General features: G+C 41.5%; 1 protein-coding gene across 3 annotated transcripts in view; it reads right to left on the bottom strand.

Moving 5' to 3' along the window:
• GUCY2D (guanylate cyclase 2D, retinal) overlaps nt 1-18,977 on the bottom strand; it is a 134,693-nt gene that overhangs the window by 32,674 nt on the left and 83,042 nt on the right. For 2 of the 3 annotated variants that reach the window (XM_073622929.1, XM_073622930.1), the window contains exons 6-8: nt 16,068-16,161; nt 8,150-8,275; nt 3,023-3,085 (exon numbers count right to left, since the gene is read on the bottom strand). In XM_073622929.1, coding sequence (XP_073479030.1) covers nt 3,023-3,085; nt 8,150-8,275; nt 16,068-16,161 — 283 coding nt within the window. The remainder of the gene's footprint in view (nt 1-3,022; nt 3,086-8,149; nt 8,276-16,067; nt 16,162-18,977) is intronic. The other variant, XM_073622931.1, reaches the window with a different exon arrangement.

The raw sequence follows: 18,977 nt of genomic DNA, 5'->3' as shown, positions 1-18,977 counted from the left end.
TTTTCCTTTAAAAAAAATGCCACTAAATTCAACCTCCTCTAAACAACTATAAACTACTCAGTGTACATGGACAGATAAGATAACACAGAGAAGAGTTCAGGGGCTGCTAAAAAAAAGCCCAACTGCTCCTAAAGGTCCGTTTATCAGCAGCAGTGTACATGAGGCCTAAGTTTTTTTGAGTTGCATTTAGAATCCCCCCCCCCGGGCTGAAATTAAAAAAAAAAAAAAAAAACAGTAAAATACACATAAAAAGGGGGGAACCTATCAGTTCTGTTGCACGGCAAAGCAGAGATTCATCTCCTGCAGAAAAATTAAAACCTGCCCTTGACCCATTTTTAACTGAGAATCTGTTTTTAGTAAAAATCTGCCTAAACGTGGTAAAAATGTGTCTCATCTCCAGTTGTAATTCTATCCCAGATCTGGGCAAATCTGTCTCAGTTAGCTACCTATGATTGGAGGCACAGGCATCGCAATTTAGAGTAAGGGAAAAAAATTTTTGAACAGCTGCTGATTTTGTATGTATGACCACTGACAAAGAAATGATCAGTCTATAATTTTAACGGTAGGAATATTATAACAGTGAGAGACAAAATAACAACAAAAATATCCAGAAAAAGTTAAGTTATAAATTGATTTGCATTTTAATGAGTGAAATAAGTATTTCATCTCCTATCAATCAGCAAGGTATCATGTACAAGGTATCTTCTAAACAGGTAACAAGCTGGGTTTAGGAGCACTCTCTTAAAGGGAGTGCTCTTAATCTCAGCTTGTTAACTGTACTAAAGACACCTGTCCACAGAAGCATTCAATCAATCAGATTCCAATATCTCCACCATAGCCAAGACCAAAGAGCTGTCCAAGGGTGTCAGGGACAAGATTGTAGACCTACACAAGGCTGGAATGGGCTACAAGACCATCGCCAAGCAGGTTGATAAGAGGGTGACAACAGTTGGTGCAATTTTTCGCAAATGGAAGAAACACAAAATAACTTTCAATCTCCCCCTGTCTGTGGCTCCATGCAGGATCTCACCTTGTGGAATTTCAATGATCATGAGAACGGTGTGGAATCAGCCCAGAACTACACGGGAGAATCTTGTCAATGATCCCAAGGCAGCTGGGACCATAGTCACCAAGAAAACAACTGGTAAAACACTACACCATTATGGACTGAAATCCTGCACCTCCAAAGTCCCCCTGCTCAAGAAAGCACATGTACAGGCCTGCCTGAAGTTTGCTAATAAACATGTGAATGATTCAGAGGAGAACTGGGTGAAAGTGTTTTGGTCAGATGAGACCAAAAACAAGCTCTTTGGCATCAACTCAACTCGCCATGTTTGGAGGAGGAGGAATGCTGCCTATGACCCCAAGTACACCATCCCCACCATCAAACATGGAAATGGAAACATTATGCTTCGGGGGTGTTTTTCTGCTAAGGGGGCAGGACAACTTCACCGCATCAAAGGGACGATGGACAGGGCCATGTACCATCAAATCTTGGGTGAGAACCTCCTTCCCTCAGCCAGGGCATTGAAAATGGGTCGTGGATGGGTATTCCAGCATGAGAATGGCTCAAAACACATGGCCAAGGCAACAACGAAGTGGCTCAAGAAGAAGCACATTAGGTCCTGGAGTGGCCTAGCCAGTCTAAAGACCTTAATCCCATAGAAAATATGTGGAGGGAGCTGAAGGTTCGAGTTACCAAATTTCAGCCTGGAAACCGGTTGTATACCCGCAAACGAAAAAACAAACAAAAACCTGGCGAAGAAAAAAGGCAAAGGCATAATGAGCTAGTATGCACTGCATACTAGCTCATTATGAAATACTTACCTTTGAACGAAGCCCCCGCATCACATCCTGGTCAATGTCGAGGGAGCTGACATTTTCCCCTCTGCGTTTCTTCTTTTAAAAAAGGGTTATACAACCACTTTAATGATTTGGAGAGGATTTGCAAAGAGAAGTGGGACAAAATCGCTCCTGAGATGTGTGCAAACCTGGTGGCCAACTGCAAGAAATGTCTGACCTCTGTGATTCCCAATGGCCCAAAACACATGGCCATGGCAACAAAGTAGTGGCTCAAGAAGAAGCACATTAAGCTCCTGGAGTTGCCTAGTCAGTCTCCAGACCTTAATCCCATAGAAAATATGTGGAGGGAGCTAAAGGTTCGAGTTAACAAACGTCAGCCTCGAAAACTTAAAGATTTGGAGAGGATCTGCAAAGAGGAGTGGGACAAAATCCATCCTGAGATATATGCAAACCTGGTGGCCGGCTACAAGAAACGTCTGACCTCTGTGATTGCCAACAAGGGTTACAACAAGTACTAAATCATGTTTTGCGAAGGGGTCAAATACTAATTTCACTCATTAAAATGCAAATCATTGTATAACTTTTTTGAAATGTGTTTTTCTGGATTTTTTTGTTGTTATTCTGTCTCTCACTGTTAAAATAAACCTACCTTTAAAATTATAGACTGATCATTTCTTTGTTGGTGGGCAAACGTACAAAATCAGCAGGGGATCAAATACTTTTTTCCCTCACTGTAAAAAAACGTATTACAGACTTTATTTACTGATGGGAAACCTTAGTTGTATCTAATTTTCCACTTATTTGCTCTATAAACACCCCTCAATATGTTCTGCCCTCTGCTGGCTTCTGTTTGACTATTGCTGGCTGCCAACCAGGAGATGGCAGCAATCTGTATGCATCATCCTGTGATCAATGTAGTGAGGAAATGCCATTGCTATAATAATGAAGAGTGCTGGAAAAAGAAATAAGAACGTCACCTTCTTCACCTTCTTCATATAGAAATACAAATTAGTTATAAGAAATATGTCATATTTCCCTGGCTGAAATATTTCAATAGATAAAAATATATATATACGGTACATACATTATTTTTTTATTCACAAGGAAAAAAGAAAATATATATAAAGCCAATATATATTCTAACTAAAGTCTAACTATGCCCTCAGTCTGTATATTTCTATTGTATAAGTCACCACATCCTGTGGCAGTGAATGCTTACCTGAAGTATGGCCACACTTGTACTGAAGGGTGTGGCTGCTGTCATGGTGTAATACTGGAGAGTCTGGGAAAGGAAGGCAGATTATGTAGCAGGGATCATAACTGGGATCTACCCCTGGCACATACAGTGCCTTGCAAAAGTATTCACCCCCCTTGGCCTTTTTCGTGTTTTGTTGCCTCACAACCTGGAATTAACATGGATTGTTTGAGGATTTGCATCACTTAATTTACAGAACATGCCCACAACTTTGAAGATGTTTTTTTTTTTTTATTGTGACGCAAACAACAAATAGGACAAAATAACAGAAAAAGTCAATGTGCATAACTATTCACCCCCCTAAAGTCAATACTTTGTAGAGCCACCTTTTGCGGCTAACACAGCTCCAAGTCGCTTTGGATAAGTCTCTATGAGCTTGTCACATCTTACCACTGGGATTTTTGCCCATTCCTCCTTGCAAAACTGCTCCAGCTCCTTCAAGTTGGATGGTTTGCGCTTGTGAACAGCATTTTAATTCTGACCACAGATTTTCTATTGGATTGAGGTCTGGGCTTTGACTAGGCCATTCTGACACATTTACATGTTTCCCCTTAAACCACTCAAGTGTTGCTTTAGCAGTGTGTTTGGGGTCATTGTCCTGCTGGAAGGTGAACCTCCGTCCTAGCCTCAAATCACACACAGAGTGGTACAGGTTTTGCTCAAGAATATCTCCGTATTTAGAACCATCCATCTTTCCCTAAACCCTGACCAGTTTCCCAGTCCCGACTGATAAAAAACATCCCTACAGCATGATGCTGCCATCACCATGCTTCACTGTGGGTATGGTGTTCTTTGGGTGATGTGATGTGTTGGGTTTGTGCCAGACATAGCGTTTCCTTTGATGGCCAAAAAGTTACATTTTAGTCTCATAAGACCAGAGCACCTTCCTCCATACATTTTGGGAGTCTCCCACATGCCTTTTCGCAAGCTTTCTTCTGGCCACTCTGCCAAAAAGCCCAACTCTACGGAGCGTACGGCTTATTGTCGTCCTATGTACAGATACTCCAGTCTCTGCTGTGGAACTCTGCAGCTCCTCCAGGGTTACCTTAGGTCTCTGTGCTGCCTCTCTGATTAATGCCCTCCTTGCCCAGTCTGTGAACTTTGATGTGCGGCCATCTCTTGAGAGGTTTGCTGTTGTGCCATGTTCTTTCCATTTGGTTATGATAGATTTGATGGAGCTCCTAGGGATTATCAAAGATTTGGATATTTTTTTATAACCTAACCCTGACTTGAACTTCTCAACAACATTGTCCCTTACTTGTTTGGAGAGTTCCTTGGTCTTCATGGCAGTGTTTGGTTAGTGGTGCCTCTTGCTTAGGTGTTGCAGCCTCTATGGCCTTTCAAAAAGGTGTGTATATGTAATGACAGATCATGTGACACTTAGATTGCACACAGGTGGACATCATTTCACTAATTATGTGACTTCTGAAGGTAATTGGTTGCAACGGAGCTTTTTATGGGCTTCATAACAAAGGGGGTGAATACATACACACATGCCAATTATAATTTTTTTCTTATTTTACTTCACCAACTTAGACTATTGTGTTCTGATCCATCACATATAATTCAGATTAAAAATACATTGAACTAAAGGCTGTAATGTAACAAAATAAATAAAAAGCCAAGGGGGTGAATACTTTTGCAAGGCACTGTAATTAAAGGTAAACTATTGTGGTTTGAGGTCAATTTTAATTTATGTATGGTTTTACATTTTCAACGTATAAGTTATATTTATATAGATATATATATATAGATAGATATATATATATAGATAGATATATATATCTATCTATATATATCTATCTATAGATAGATATATATAGATATAGATATATATATCTATATCTATATATATCTATATATATATAGATATATATAGATATATATATATATAACTTATTTATTGTATATATAAAACATATGTTTACAAGTAAATTATTTAGTATGGAGGTGCATCTGTAACCCAGGATTCCCAGAACACCATGGGTTTTCCAAAGAGGGAGAACAGCAAAAGCTGTTTCCTTTCAGATACTTTGCCTATGATTGAAAACTCAGATAGAACCATAAGGGAGGGGTGGTCACTGCTCTAAAAGCTTATTCAGCTGTGTGTGGTTGTTTTTTTTTAATAACGAAAAAATATTAAATATGTACAAAATGAATGTACATTCCCTGTTAAGAAGTCACTGCTGTAATGACCCATTCCATCGTGTTAAAGAATTCAGCTTAATATATTGAGCTCTCTAAATGACATGCTTTTTTTTTTTTAGACATGTGCAATTCGTTTTGGTCCAAATACAAATTCGGATGAATTTTTGGTTATTCGGAGATTCGGACGTATCCAAATCTCTGAATGAAATAATAACGAATAGTGACGAATTTTGTTGAAATTCTTTAAAATTCATTTCACTCTGACCCACCACCTCCCATCCCAAAGCAGCTTGTCCCCATGCCCTCAAGGGTCTCTTCCCAACAGCCTTGGGCAGTGGTTGTGGGGATCTGCAGGCAGAGGGCTTATCAGAATCTGAAGCCCCTTTTAACAAAGGGGCCCCCAGATCCCATCCCCAATATGTGAATGAGTATGGGGTCCATTGCACCCCTACTCATTTACCAACAAAAAGTGTCAAAAATAAAGTAAAACAGTAGATGGTTTTTGACAAGTCCTTTACTAAAAAAACAAAAACAAAACAATGTCCCCCGATGTGGATCGATCTTACGCCGCCCGCCGCAACAGGAAAAAAGAGAAAATAAAAACTCCCCCCGGCCTTGTTGAATGCTCCCTGCAGACTGCCTGCTTCTCCATCTGACATTTCTTAAAAAGCTAAGGGGTGTAGTCACCCAGCATGCCCCAGGTCAGTGACATCACAAGGGGGTGGGGTCATCTGGTGACTTCCGCCCCATAGCTATTTAAGAAATGTCAGATGGAGGAGCAGGCAGTCCGCGGGAAGCGTTCAACGAGGCTGGAGGGTTTGTTTCGTGTTCGGCGGTGCAGCGGGCAGTATGGCATGTAGGGAAGCATCGGGGGACATTGTCTTTTATTTTTTAATAAAGGAATTGTTAAAGACTCGTTTACTATGTTTATTCACTTTTTACACATTTTTGGTGATTGGGTAGGGGTACCCCATACTCATTCACATGGGGGGCAGGATCTGGGGGCCTCCTTGTTAAAGGGGGTTTCCAGATTCCAATAAGCCCCCGCCTGCAGACCCCTACAAACACAGCCCAGGGTTGTGGAGAACCCTTGTCGCCATCAACATGGGGACAAGGTGCTTTGAGGTGGCATGCTGGGCTGCATGGGTCTTTGCATAAGGGTCTGGTATGGATTCTGGGGGGGACCCAACGCCATTTTTTAAAATAAATTTTGGTGTGGGGTTCCCCTTACAATCCATACCAGACCCGAAGGACCTGGTATGGATTGGGGAGGGGCCCCCTAGCTGTTTTTTTTTTGGGGGGGGGAATTTTCTATTGCAGACATTGTTTTGTTTACATTTCAGCTGTAAGTGGGGAAGCCCGCTGACAGATGATGAGTCACCGGTTGTTAGGGACTCGGCAGTTGGCTTCCCGGCCCGCTGCTTAACAATGAGCTTCTCTTCATTCATTTTTCGACTGATCCAAATTCTAATCATACTGAAAATTTGGAATTCGTTAGAAAATGAATAAACAAAATGAAATTGAACGAAAACGAAACGAAATTTAAAGAAAACGAAACAAAAATAAACAAATTCAGAAACGACACTAAATGAATTCCGAAACAAAATTAGTAACTTAAGGAAGATATCCAAAACAAAACACATTTTTCCATTCTGCACATGTCTACTTTTTTTCAACAGAGAAGCAAAGGAGAGTCTGGAAAACAAGTGAAAGGGAGCCAAGAACTCCACCTTTTTGCTTTATATGGAAATACTAAATAATTATATGTAATGTAATATGTCATATTTCCCTGGCTGAAATATTTCTATAAATATTTATTTATTCATTTGTTTATTTATTTCAGGCAATTATATAGCCCTGACCATTTATGCAGCTCTAAATAAATATAAAAAAATAAATAATTATAGATCCTGACTAAAAAAAAAAAGATGATACAGTATGTACAAAACCAATATATGTTCTAATAATGGAAGCGAGGAAAAATCAAGAGCACCACATCCCAAACAATACATTTATGAAAAAGAGGGACATTGAGGCCAGGGGACAGGCCTCGGGACTTTTACCGGTGCTGGGATGAAATAAGGTGGAAAAGGTAAAATAAAAGATTTTTATTTAACAATCTTTAACAATCGTTTTTTAAAAAAGATTGTTAAATAAAAATCTTTTATTTTACTTTTTCCACCTTATTTCATCCCAGCACCGGTAAAAGTCCCGAGGCCTGTCCCCTGGCCTCAATGTCCCTCTTTTTCATCAATATATGTTCTAACTTAAAGCGGAATTAAACTCTAAAATAAAAAAAAGTCTAGATGGTAGTGATTTGTGGCAGAAAAGACATGAAAAGTATTTTCTGCCAAAAAACATCTTCCTCTTTCCCCTAGCATTTATTTTTTCTGTCTGGTGCATGCACCATGCAATGCACATTCTCGGCTAATTCCTAGCATATGCAGGATGCTAAGAACTGGACAAGTCCTGAGATCATCAGTGACTGCCCAATCACCGAGGACGATTGACACAGGGACTGGAAGATTTGGCAGCGGAGATGGAGGCTTCCAGGTAGCAGCAGTGACAGGTGCCTGGACTTGTCATAGCTGAAGGACAGCACACAAGGAGTTGAGTGTGTGCCATAACCTACAAATATGCCATGGTGATGAGCTGAAGACACCTGGGCTCAGGGAAGGTTCAGCAAACATGAAAATTAATGTTGACACCATGTGGTCCAGTATGGTTCAGGAGGAGAAAAGAGCATGCCCCCCTACCTTTCCTGGCCTGCCATAACAGGTACATTTTCAAGCATTTATCCGAACATTCAAACAGCCAAAGTTTGTTCTGATCCCTACTCCCCCTCACCAAAAAAAATTTACTTCCGCTTTGAAGTTAGGTCTAATTTAAGTCTGTATACTTCTATTGTATAAGTCACCACATCCTGCAGCAATGAAGACATACCTCATATATGGCCACACTTGTAGTGTAGGGTGTGGCTGCTCCAATGCTCTTCCCAGAGACGGAATGACGGGGAGTCCTCATTTCACTCATGCTTTTTCCTAACAAGCTGCTGCAATCTGTCATTTTCTAAAAAAAAAACATTAACATGAATTTATCTTTTTTTTTTATCTCTTTAACATTAATTTAAATATGATCATCTCACTTAAACATGATATTTATATAACATTAAAAATCAAAAACTGGTTTTCTGGGAGTTGACGCTTTAATAGAATTTTTGTTTAGCTTTAGTTCTAATATCTTCCGTCATGGCCTGCAATATATAGGAATGTTCATTCACTCTAAACATATTTTTAAAACTTAACATAACCGATCTCTTTTGCTGTAGGTAAGGTTGTGCATCCCAGTTACTAGTTGCCTGCCTGTTAAACCTTTCCAAACCTCCTGTGTCTAAAACTGGACCCCAAATTGTAGATGTGACCCTCCTCCTACATCCCATTATTTCATTTTCTTTTGCAGATGCTATTTGGCATTGTGTAGTGCTGCTAGAATAATTGTTAATCAATATTCCCAAGGCCTACTCAATCCTGGTTTTGTTCATCTGTATTAATGAAGCTTAGCTAAAAAGCAAGTTTTTTTTTCTCTACAGCTTTAGTTACTTTACTTACCTGTAATTAAGCATGTCCCAGGATCTCCAGACCGCTGAAATCTGTAGAAATATTCTCCACAGGGCTGCCCTGTCCTCTTTTATTATTATTATACAGGATTTATTATACAGTGGGAGCCCTGGGCGTGTCACTTGCCCTCTCCTACCAGATGCAGAGTGTCACTTGTCACCATCGCCTGTCACCAGATGCAGCCACCGTCATCTGCCCCCAGTTGTAGATTGTCGCTTGCCACTTTCACTTGGCAGTAGATGTGGATTGTCACTTGCCACGTCACCTGTCACCATTTGCAGATTGTCAATTGCCACCGGCCACCATTTGCAAATTGCCACGTCACCTGCCACCATTTGCAGATGCCATGCCATCTGCCACCACATACAGATTGTCATTTGCCACGTCACCTGCCACCATTTGCAGATTGTCACTTGCCACGTCTCCTACCACCATTTGCAGATTGCCACTTGCCATGTCTCCTGCCATTTTCAGATTGCCACTTGCCACATCTCGTGCCACCATTTGTAGATTGTCACTTGTCACGTCACCAGCCACCAGATGTGGATTGTCACTTGCCATGCCAGCCAGTGCCACCAAATGTGCATTGATGCTGGATTGGTGGCAGGCTGGCAGCACTGGTCCATTTAGTGAGGGCAGAAGAGCGGTGATGCGGGTCAGGCAGTGAGAGATGATGACATCTCGCTGCTCCCCGCCGCACCTCTGACATTGAAGCAAGGGGGTCTGGCTGTAAAGTGGAGCTCCACCGATGACAGGAAGCACGTGACCCCCACTCCACCGCGCTGTGAGGGCGGAAGAGCGCTGATGTGTGGCGGGCAGTGAGAGATTATGTCATCTCTCTGCTCCCAGCGGCACCTTGCTCCCACATTGAAGAGGCCCAGCTGTGAAGAGCGCTGATGTGGGGCAGGCGGAGAGAGTTGTCATCTCTGCTTGTCCACCCAATCACTTCTCTCCTCTCCTCTGCCTGTCTCATGCAGCCAGCCCGCCCACCGCAGCAGCCATGGCAGCGACCCACTGGTTAGGAAGGGACCCTGTGGCAAGAGACCCGGGGCTATGGGCCCCAGATTCGGGGCTATAGCCCCAATAGCCACCCCCTAGCGACGCTGGTGTTTATAATACCTGGGTTCAACCTCTGTAACAACCATTGGGGGGATGAAATAAGTAGCTGAATTGCAGCTTTGCTTACATAGAATTATTGAAAATAAGCAGTACAGTGTCATATTACAGAAGACAATGTGGGCAGGTAAATGACAAAAGAAATGTAATGTTTAAAAACATAAAGTTATGCACCTAAGGCAGGCCAATTTCATAACCCCTGTACTTTAATTTAAAGCTGAAGTTCACTTTTTTTCTCGTCTACAGGTTTAGTTGTAATACCTTTTTTTTTTTAATTTTGGTTCGGGGTTCCCCTTATTATTCATACCAGACCCAAAGGGCCTGGTAATGGACTGGGGGGATCCCATGCCATTTTTTTCAATGACTTTTATCTGTATTGCCAGGACCCGATAATTCATTATTGCCGCAAGTAGTTTTAAATGACTTTTTTTCCTTTAGAAATGTCATTTTGTGCAGGGACTGTTCTAAACACGGGAAACATGCACCCCTTTACAGGCATACTATAGACACCTGAAATTTAAAAGGTACGAAATTTAAAGGAATATTTCACTTTTATCATTTCACTTTAAGCATTATTAAAATCACTGCTCCCGAAAAACCGACTGTTTTTAAAACTTTTTTTTTCGCATTGATACATGTCCCCTGGGTCAGGACCTAGGTCCCCAAACACTTTTTATGACAATGAAATAATCCTTGGACTGGTCACACTCTCCCCATTCACAGGTCCAGCAGGAAGAAGACAGGGCAGCCCTGCAGTGAAGATTTCTACTGAATCCAACTGCCTGCACATCACGGGACTCACTTCATTACAGGTAAATAATAGAACTAAACCTGTAGAGAGAAAAACATTTTTAGCTGAACTTCAGCTTTAAATTAAAGTACAGGGGTTGTGAAATTGGCCTGCCTTAGGTGCAAAACCTTATGTCTTTAAACATTACATTTCTTTTGTCATTTACCTGCCCATGTTGTCTTCTGTAATATGACACTGTACTGCTTTTTTTAAATAATTCTATGTAAGCAAAGCTGCAATTTAGCTACTTATTTCATCCCCCAATGGTTGTTACAGAGATTGAACCCAGGTATTATAAACACCATGCTTTAACTGAGCCAACCAGCTTAAATTTGCAGGCGCAGCTATCTGCTAAATGTGAGCAAATATGCACTGAATTGCATCTGCCGACTAAGAAATGCTTGAAATGCTTTTCTTGAGGCAACATAGCAGCTGTTTGCGACAAGGACAACACGTGTACCAGCTATCCAAAAATAAGCAAAAGTCACCACTCATGCACATAGGAGACCTTCTGTTGCAACAGCAGAACATCTAACTCCATGTCAGAAGATTGTGTTGAGGTCAAGTGACCTTTGATATTTGACTTCTTGGTAAAGGGTATTTACAGAATAATTTAGAAGTTCTACAACTCTATGTTAGCCTTTCTTAATCTTTTTAATGAGGGGGGACCTTTCAAAAAACTTTCCAGTCTCACGTAACCAGTCCTAATGACTACTATATCTACAGTTTATGGTACATTAGTGTGATGGTCTGTGGGAAGAATGTTCCTTACATTGGTGACCAGTGGAAGAAACGTCCCTTACTTTGGTGGTAAGTGGAAAGAATGTCTCTTACTTTGATTGTCAGTGGAAAGAATGTTCCTTACATTGGTGGTCAGTGAGCATAATGTTCCTTACATTGCTGGTCAGCGGGAAGAATATCCCTACATTGGTGGTCAATGCTAAGAATGTTCCTTATATTTGTGGTCAATTGGAAGAATGTCCCTTACAATGGTGGTCAGTGGGAAAAATGCTTCTTTCATTGGTGGCCAGTGGAAAAAGCATTTCTTACATTGGTTTTCAGTGGGAAGAATGTCTCTTACATTAATGGTAAGTGGAAAAAATATTTCTTGCATTGGTGGTCAGTGGGAAGAATGTTTCTTTCTTTTTATTTATTTTTTAAACATTTATTACTTGTTTTATTCCTTTATCCCTGTAGATTCTACAACTAACCCCTAGAAGTCCAAGTAAACCATACTGGGGTCTATTTACTAAAACTGGAGAATGCTAAATCTGGCTCAGCTCTGCATAGAAACCAGCTTCTAGGTTTTTTTTTTTTTAAAGATGAATAGGACAAGCTGTAGTTAAAGTTAGTTGGTTACCAAGCACAACTGCACCAGACCTTACACTCTCCATTTTTTTTCATTTTTTTTTTTTTATTTATTGAAAATTTTCGCTTGTACAAAAATGAACATACAACATAGTCCAAGGCGTGGTTGGATAAAAGGAGGATCAACAAGTGTAAGCTAACAATTTATAACATCCTGATGTAATAACTGACTATCATCGCCCTCTCCAGCCACCCCCCACACCCCATGTGGGAACAGACTGTGCCAGGGTTAGTCGGAGAGTTCGGCCCATTACTTACAGGTAATTCAGAGTGTTGTACTGAAAATGGGCAGTCCTTATAGCGAAACACCTGTGATTTTATAGCCTTGGGTTATATATGACTAAAACAGATTAAACCTTTGAAACTGTATAGAAAAGTGAGAATGAAAGATCCATTCCTCGTTACATCAAAGTTACGGTAAAGGTACAACAAAATGCCCAATATCTAAAAATATGAGATTCTTGCCTTTAGAGGCTAATGGGCATACTTAGTACAGGAAGAGATAGGGGGTAGAAGGAAAGAAGAGAAAAGAAAAACTGGAAATCAGGAGGGAAAGTGGACATATAGTAGAGATCAGGGGGAAGGGGAAAAACTTCACGGAGAGCTAGAAGTAGGGTTAAGATGTGACTCAGGCTAAGCCCTTGATGGGATGCCACACCCCCAAAGCTAAAGGGATACTCTGATATATGTTGGGCCCAGGGATCCCAGATACTTTTGAATTTCTCCAATGTGTCTAAGATAGTGTTAGAGATTTTTTCTTGGGACATTATCCAGGAGATTTTATGTCTAGTTGAACGGTACGAGACTGATGGGGATTTCCAAGCACGTGTGATTGTTAGTTTGGCCCCTAGGAGTATGAAGTGAATAAGAGTCTGGGCTAAGTTAGAATCTTGGGGATCCACCGGTTGAGGAGTGCGATAGTAAGGTCTTGGTTAACCGCAATCCCAGGAAGAATGTTTCTTGCATTGGTTGCCAGTGGAAAAAATGTCTCTTACATTGGTGGTAACTGGGAAGAATGTCTCTTACATTGATGATCAGTGAGAAGGATGCTCCTTACATTGGTGTTCAGTGGGCATAATGTCCCTTACATTGGTGGCCAGTGGGAAGAATGTTCCTTACATATGTGGTCAATGGGAAAAATGTCCCTTACAATGGTGATCAGTGGAAAAAAATGTCTTTTACATTGGTGGTCAGTGGGAAGAATGCTCCTAATGCCACATACACACGAGCGGACTTTACGGCAGACTTTGCCCGGCGGACTTTTCGACGGACTTTATGACGGACTTTCCGAATGAACAGACTTGCCTACACACAATCCACCAAAGTCCGTCGAATTCGTACGTGATGACATATGACCGGACTAAAACAAGGAAGTTCATAGCCAGTAGCCAATAGCTGCCCTAGCGTGGCTTTTTGTCCATCGAACTAGCATACAGACGAGCTGACTTTTCGACCGGACTCGAGTTCGACGTATAGATTTAAAATATGTTTCAAATCTAAGTTTGTCCAACTTTTGAGAAAACAAAGTCCGCTGGAGCCCACACACGATTGAATTGTCCGATGAAATCCCGTCCGCCGGGCAAAGTCTGCCGTAAAGTCCGACCGTGTGTACGTGGCATTACATTGGTGGACGGTAGAAAAATCATCCCTTACATTGGTGGTAAGTGGAAAGAATGTCTCTTATCTTAATGATCAGTGGGAAGAATGCTGCTTACATTGGTGGTCAGTGGGAATAAGGTCCCTCACAATAGTGGCCAAAAGGAAGAATGTTCCTTACATTGGTGGTCAGTGGGAAAAATGTTCATTACATTGGTGGTTAGTGGTTAGACTGTTCCTTACATTGGTGGTTAGTGGGAACAATATCCCCTACGTTGGTGGTCAGTGGGAAGAATGTTCCATACTTTTGTGGTCAGTGAGAAGAATGCCCTTTACATTGGTGGTCAGTGGGAAGAATGTTCCTGACATTAAAAGAGAAGTAAAAGATTATTTTTTTTTGCGAATCATACTTACCTCGGTGGATGCAGCATCGGTCTAATGCTGCATCTGTCCTCCGGTGCTTCTATACTGAGAACCGAGCGATTAAACACCGCCAATCATATGGTTTTCAGAGCTCCCCGAGCAGAGAGCTCTGCTCTGCTCTGCTCTGCCCCCTCCTTTCTCACTGGAGCACTGAGCTGTGGAGAGAGGCGGGGAGCAGCCGTCTCAGGCTCTCAGCAGCTCGCTGAGAGGCTGAGAACAGGTGTCAGTCCAGGCATCAGGTGGATCCAGACTTTATTGTCATGATGATGCAGTACCTGGACTGAATTCGGTGATGTCAGCAGTGATCGGACTTCAGCCCGCTCTCTGCTAAAAACGGGTCACAGGACTGCAAAACGCATTGCACTCCTGTGATCTATAGGAGAAGTACAGCCAAGCTTTGGCTATACTTCTCCTTTAATGGTCTGTGGGAAAATGCTCCTTACATTGGTGGTCAGTGGGAAGAAAGTTACTCGCATTAGTGGTCAGTGAGAAGAATTCCACACTTATGCCCCGTACACACGGTCAGATTTTCCGACGGAAAATGTGTGAATAGGACCTTGTTGTCAGAAATTCCGACCATGTGTAGGCTCCATCACACATTTTCCATCGGATTTTCCGACACACATAGTTTGAGAGCAGGCTATAAAATTTTCCCACAACAAAATCCGTAGTCGGAAATTCCGATCTTGTGTACACAAATCCGACGCACAAAGTGCCATGCATGCTCAAAATAAATAAAGAGATGAAAACTATTGGCTACTGCCCCGTTTATAGTCCCGACGTACGTGTTTTACGTCACCGCGTTTAGAACGATCGGATTTTCTGACAACTTTGTGTGACCGTGTGTGTGCAAGACAAGTTTGAGCCAACATCCGTCTGAAAAAATCCTAGGATTTTGTTGTCGGAATGTCCAAAGAATGTCCGACTGTGTGTACGGGGCATTACAGATAGCTAAAAACATTGTTGGTGTTAGTTATACTTATCTGAGAGGCAACAATTGCTCAAGGAACCCATAGCAACCTCTGAGGGAACTATGAGAGAGGCTGATCTATGGTAAGCAGGTTACAGGTAGATTAGATATATTGCATATTCTGTTTTTCCACTGTTGTTCCTGTCGAACTGGGAGTTCATTTTGCACAACCTGTATTGTGTATAATGTTAACACCCCCATCTAAATTCTCCTTTGCAGAAGCACATCTCGTATTTGCTATCAGCAAATTTGCTATCTATCTTGTGCTCCATCAGCTTTACACCTTTATGAACAACCACCTACCTCTCTGCTCCTATTCTGTACGTTCATATGAAAATAAAACAATATACATTCCCTTTAAAGTGAATGAGCACAGACTATTAACTTGTGATTTAACCTGAAAATTAAAGAAGTTCTGTCAATACCACTCTGCTGACACATTCAACTGTCTGGACAACCTATTGAGCTCTCTATCCAACAGGCATTTAACGAAGCAGTTAAGATTTACCTGGAATAGAAGACTATCATTCCACTGCTGAAAAGCATAAACAGGAAATATACTTATAACATATCTTATTAATATGGCTAAAACAAGGAGAATGTTTTTTTTTTTTATATTGTATTTTTAGTCCTAAAAAAAAATTATATACATTATACTGTCTTTAATGTTTTAATCCTACACAGCAAAACTTTTTGCAAACTTTTTTTCCATTTTTGAGTAGGGGAGGGTTACAACCACTGTCAGTGTTGTTTTTGCCAGTTGTGTCTCATTTGGGATCACATCACCTATCAGATTCTGTTGGGAAGGCTTCTGTGTTAAGGAGGGTACAGTGGGTCCTATCTGTTTTGTCAGATTGACAACTCTGGTGAGTTTGTTACTAGTGGGTTTGACTGAGCTTTGACAAAACAGGGAACAATATCATTGGATTAATGACTTTTCCCCCCATTCCATGAATCTCCCTCTAGCCATTGAGTTCTAACCTTTTTGCTCTGCGTGTGGATAAATACCAAGTCCTCCATGTTTAGGATAATTTTATTGGGACCTCTCATAAGTTTTGCTTGCTGAAGTCTTCTCCTGAAATAAAACAAAAATACACAAGATTGAAATGATAAAATTACTTTCAATAATTTGACATTTGAGCTTTGCCTGGTATGCGCATTGTTGCAATATTCAGTTATAAGTTGCCCGTCTCGAAGATCTGCCTTAGGAAATCATTTGTCCCCAGAAATTACCTCAGTTTTTATTCCCCAACATTACTATCCATTTTCTATTTTGGTTGTTTACTATGCTTCCATCCATAGGTGTGCACAGCCTATTGCATTAGGATGTGCACCCCAAAGCTGTGTGTGAGTGTGTGTGTGTATATATATATATATATATATATATATATATATATATATATATATATATATATATATAATCTCAAAAAAGTGAGTACACCCCTCACATGTTTGTAAATATTTTATTATATCTTTTCATGTGACAACACTGAAGAAATGACACTTTGCTACAATGTAAAGTAGTGAGTGTACAGCTTGTATAACAGCGTCAATTTGCTTTCCCCTCAAAATAACTCAACACACAGCCATTAATGTCTAAACCACTGGCAACAAAAGTGAGTACACCCCTAAGTGAAAATGTCCAAATTGGGCCCAATTAGCCATTTTCCCTCCCCGGTGTCATGTGACTTGCTAGTGTTACAAGGTCTCAGGTGTGAATGGGGAGCAGGTGTGTTAAATTTGGTAAATATATATAAGATAAAACAGTCTATCACATTAACCAAACAAAAGTGAAGAGACACATAATATGCACATATAATAACTAAACAGTAAATCGCAGATCAGACAGGTGAATGATCGTGAAGATAAAGTCCGTGGCTAGCTTCATAAGTGGATAAAGTAGGGGAAATGGTCGGGTAGTGCACCAATCACCGTATTCAAAACCCGTGCTCCACACGCCCCTCTGGGGTTCAAACTCACCACAAAGTTGCAGATAATAAGCATTCACGATCTCCCACTGATTTACTGCTGGGCCGGCTTTTTGTTGCTGTTCTGAACAAAACCCTTTCATTATGTCCTGATTCCTGGCAGGGCTAGGTTTGGTTCATTCATTTCCACTTATGAAGCTAGCCACGGACTTTATCTTCACGTTCATTCACCTGTCTGATGTGCGATTTACTGTTTAGCTATTATATGTGCATTTTACCTTATATGCAATTGTGTCCATTCTCAGTAATTTTACAGGAGCGCCGCTTGGATATTATGGGGTTGATTTACTAAAGACAAATAGACTGTGCACTTTTGAAAGTGCAGTTGCATTCTGCAAGGGCAGTTGCTCCAGAGCTTAGTAAATAATGGAGAGCTCTGCTGACTTCCATCATCCAATCAGGTGTAAGCAAAAATACTGTGTTTGTAATTTTCCTTGCACGTGATTGGATGATGGAAGTCAGCAGAGCTCTCCATCATTTACTAAGCTCTGGAGCAACTGCCCTTGCAGAGTGCAACTGCACTTTCAAAAGTGCACAGTATTTGTCTGTCTTTAATAAATCAACCCCAATGTGTCTCTTCACTTTTGTTTGTTTAATGCGATAGACTGTTTTATCTTATATATATTTATCTTTTAGTTTAAGTGGCAGCCAGTTTATTTGTCTTATATTGTGACTAATCATAGTGTCATCATTTGCTAATCTGTTTGGAAACTCATTGCGCTGTGTTGAAAGGAGATAAGTGAGCCTAGTTTTTATTTCTTTCCCCTTTTTGTCAGTTTGTTAAATTTGGTGTTATCACTCTCACTCTCTCATACTGGTCACTTTAAGTTCAACATGGCACCTCATGACACAGAACTCTCTGAGGATCTGAAAAAAAGAATTGTTGCTCTACATAAAGATGGCCTAGGCTAGAAGGACTAGAAGGACTCCTCCTTAGGACATTACCATTTCCCAGAATAGATCAAACTTACTTATCCTTGTAGAAGAATAGGTCCACACTTGAAAAGTAGAGTAGATTTCCAAGACCCTGAAACTGAGCTGCAACACGGTGGCCAAGACCATACAGCGGTTTAACGGGACAGGTTCCACTCAGAACAAGCCTCTCCATGGTCGACCAAAGAAGTTGAGTGCACGTGCTCAGCGTCATATCCAGAGGTTGTCTTTGGGAAAAAGACGTATGAGTGCTGCCAGCATTGCTGCAGAGGTTGAAGGGGTGGGGGTTCAGCCTGCTAGTGCTCAGCCCATATGCCGCACACTGCATCAAATTGGTCTGCATGGCTGTCGTCCCAGAAGGAAGCCTCTTCTCAGGAAAAGCCCTCTTGCAAATATCCCAGCAAACTAAAGTTTAAAGGAATGCCTGTGCACAGAAGCGCCATCCGGCGCTCGCGCGCGCGCAATAGCGCCAATAGCACCAAAAGCGCTAACGTGCGTACGCGCATGCGCAATAGCACCAATACGCACTTGGCGCCAAAGAGGCTATTTAAAGAGGACTGTTCCACTGCTGCCTTGCTGTCCGGTCTACAGCGTTCCTGAAGACCCCTTGTGCCCTGTTACTTGTATTTGCTACCTGATACCTGTTGGACTGTTCCTGACTACTCTGTTTGCTGCCTGCCCTGATCTCAGCTTTTGGACTTTGACTACTCTCCCGCATTTACCTTCTGTACCTGATCTGCCCGTCTGTGTTTGACCCGGCTTGCCTGTACCCTGCTGTCTACCTCCTGCTGCTGGACTACAAGACACCTCCCAGCTGTCTACATCTTGCTGCTGGACTACAAGACACCTCCCTGCTGTCTACATCCTGCTGCTGGACTACAAGACACCTCCCTGCTGTCTACATCCTGCTGCTGGACTACAAGACACCTCCCTGCTGTCTACATCCTGCTGCTGGACTACAGGTCACCTC

Source organism: Aquarana catesbeiana, linkage group LG03 (assembly GCF_042186555.1).
Source record: "Aquarana catesbeiana isolate 2022-GZ linkage group LG03, ASM4218655v1, whole genome shotgun sequence".
Taxonomy (NCBI): domain Eukaryota; kingdom Metazoa; phylum Chordata; class Amphibia; order Anura; family Ranidae; genus Aquarana; species Aquarana catesbeiana.
This window is presented reverse-complemented; position numbering and strand designations above follow the sequence as displayed.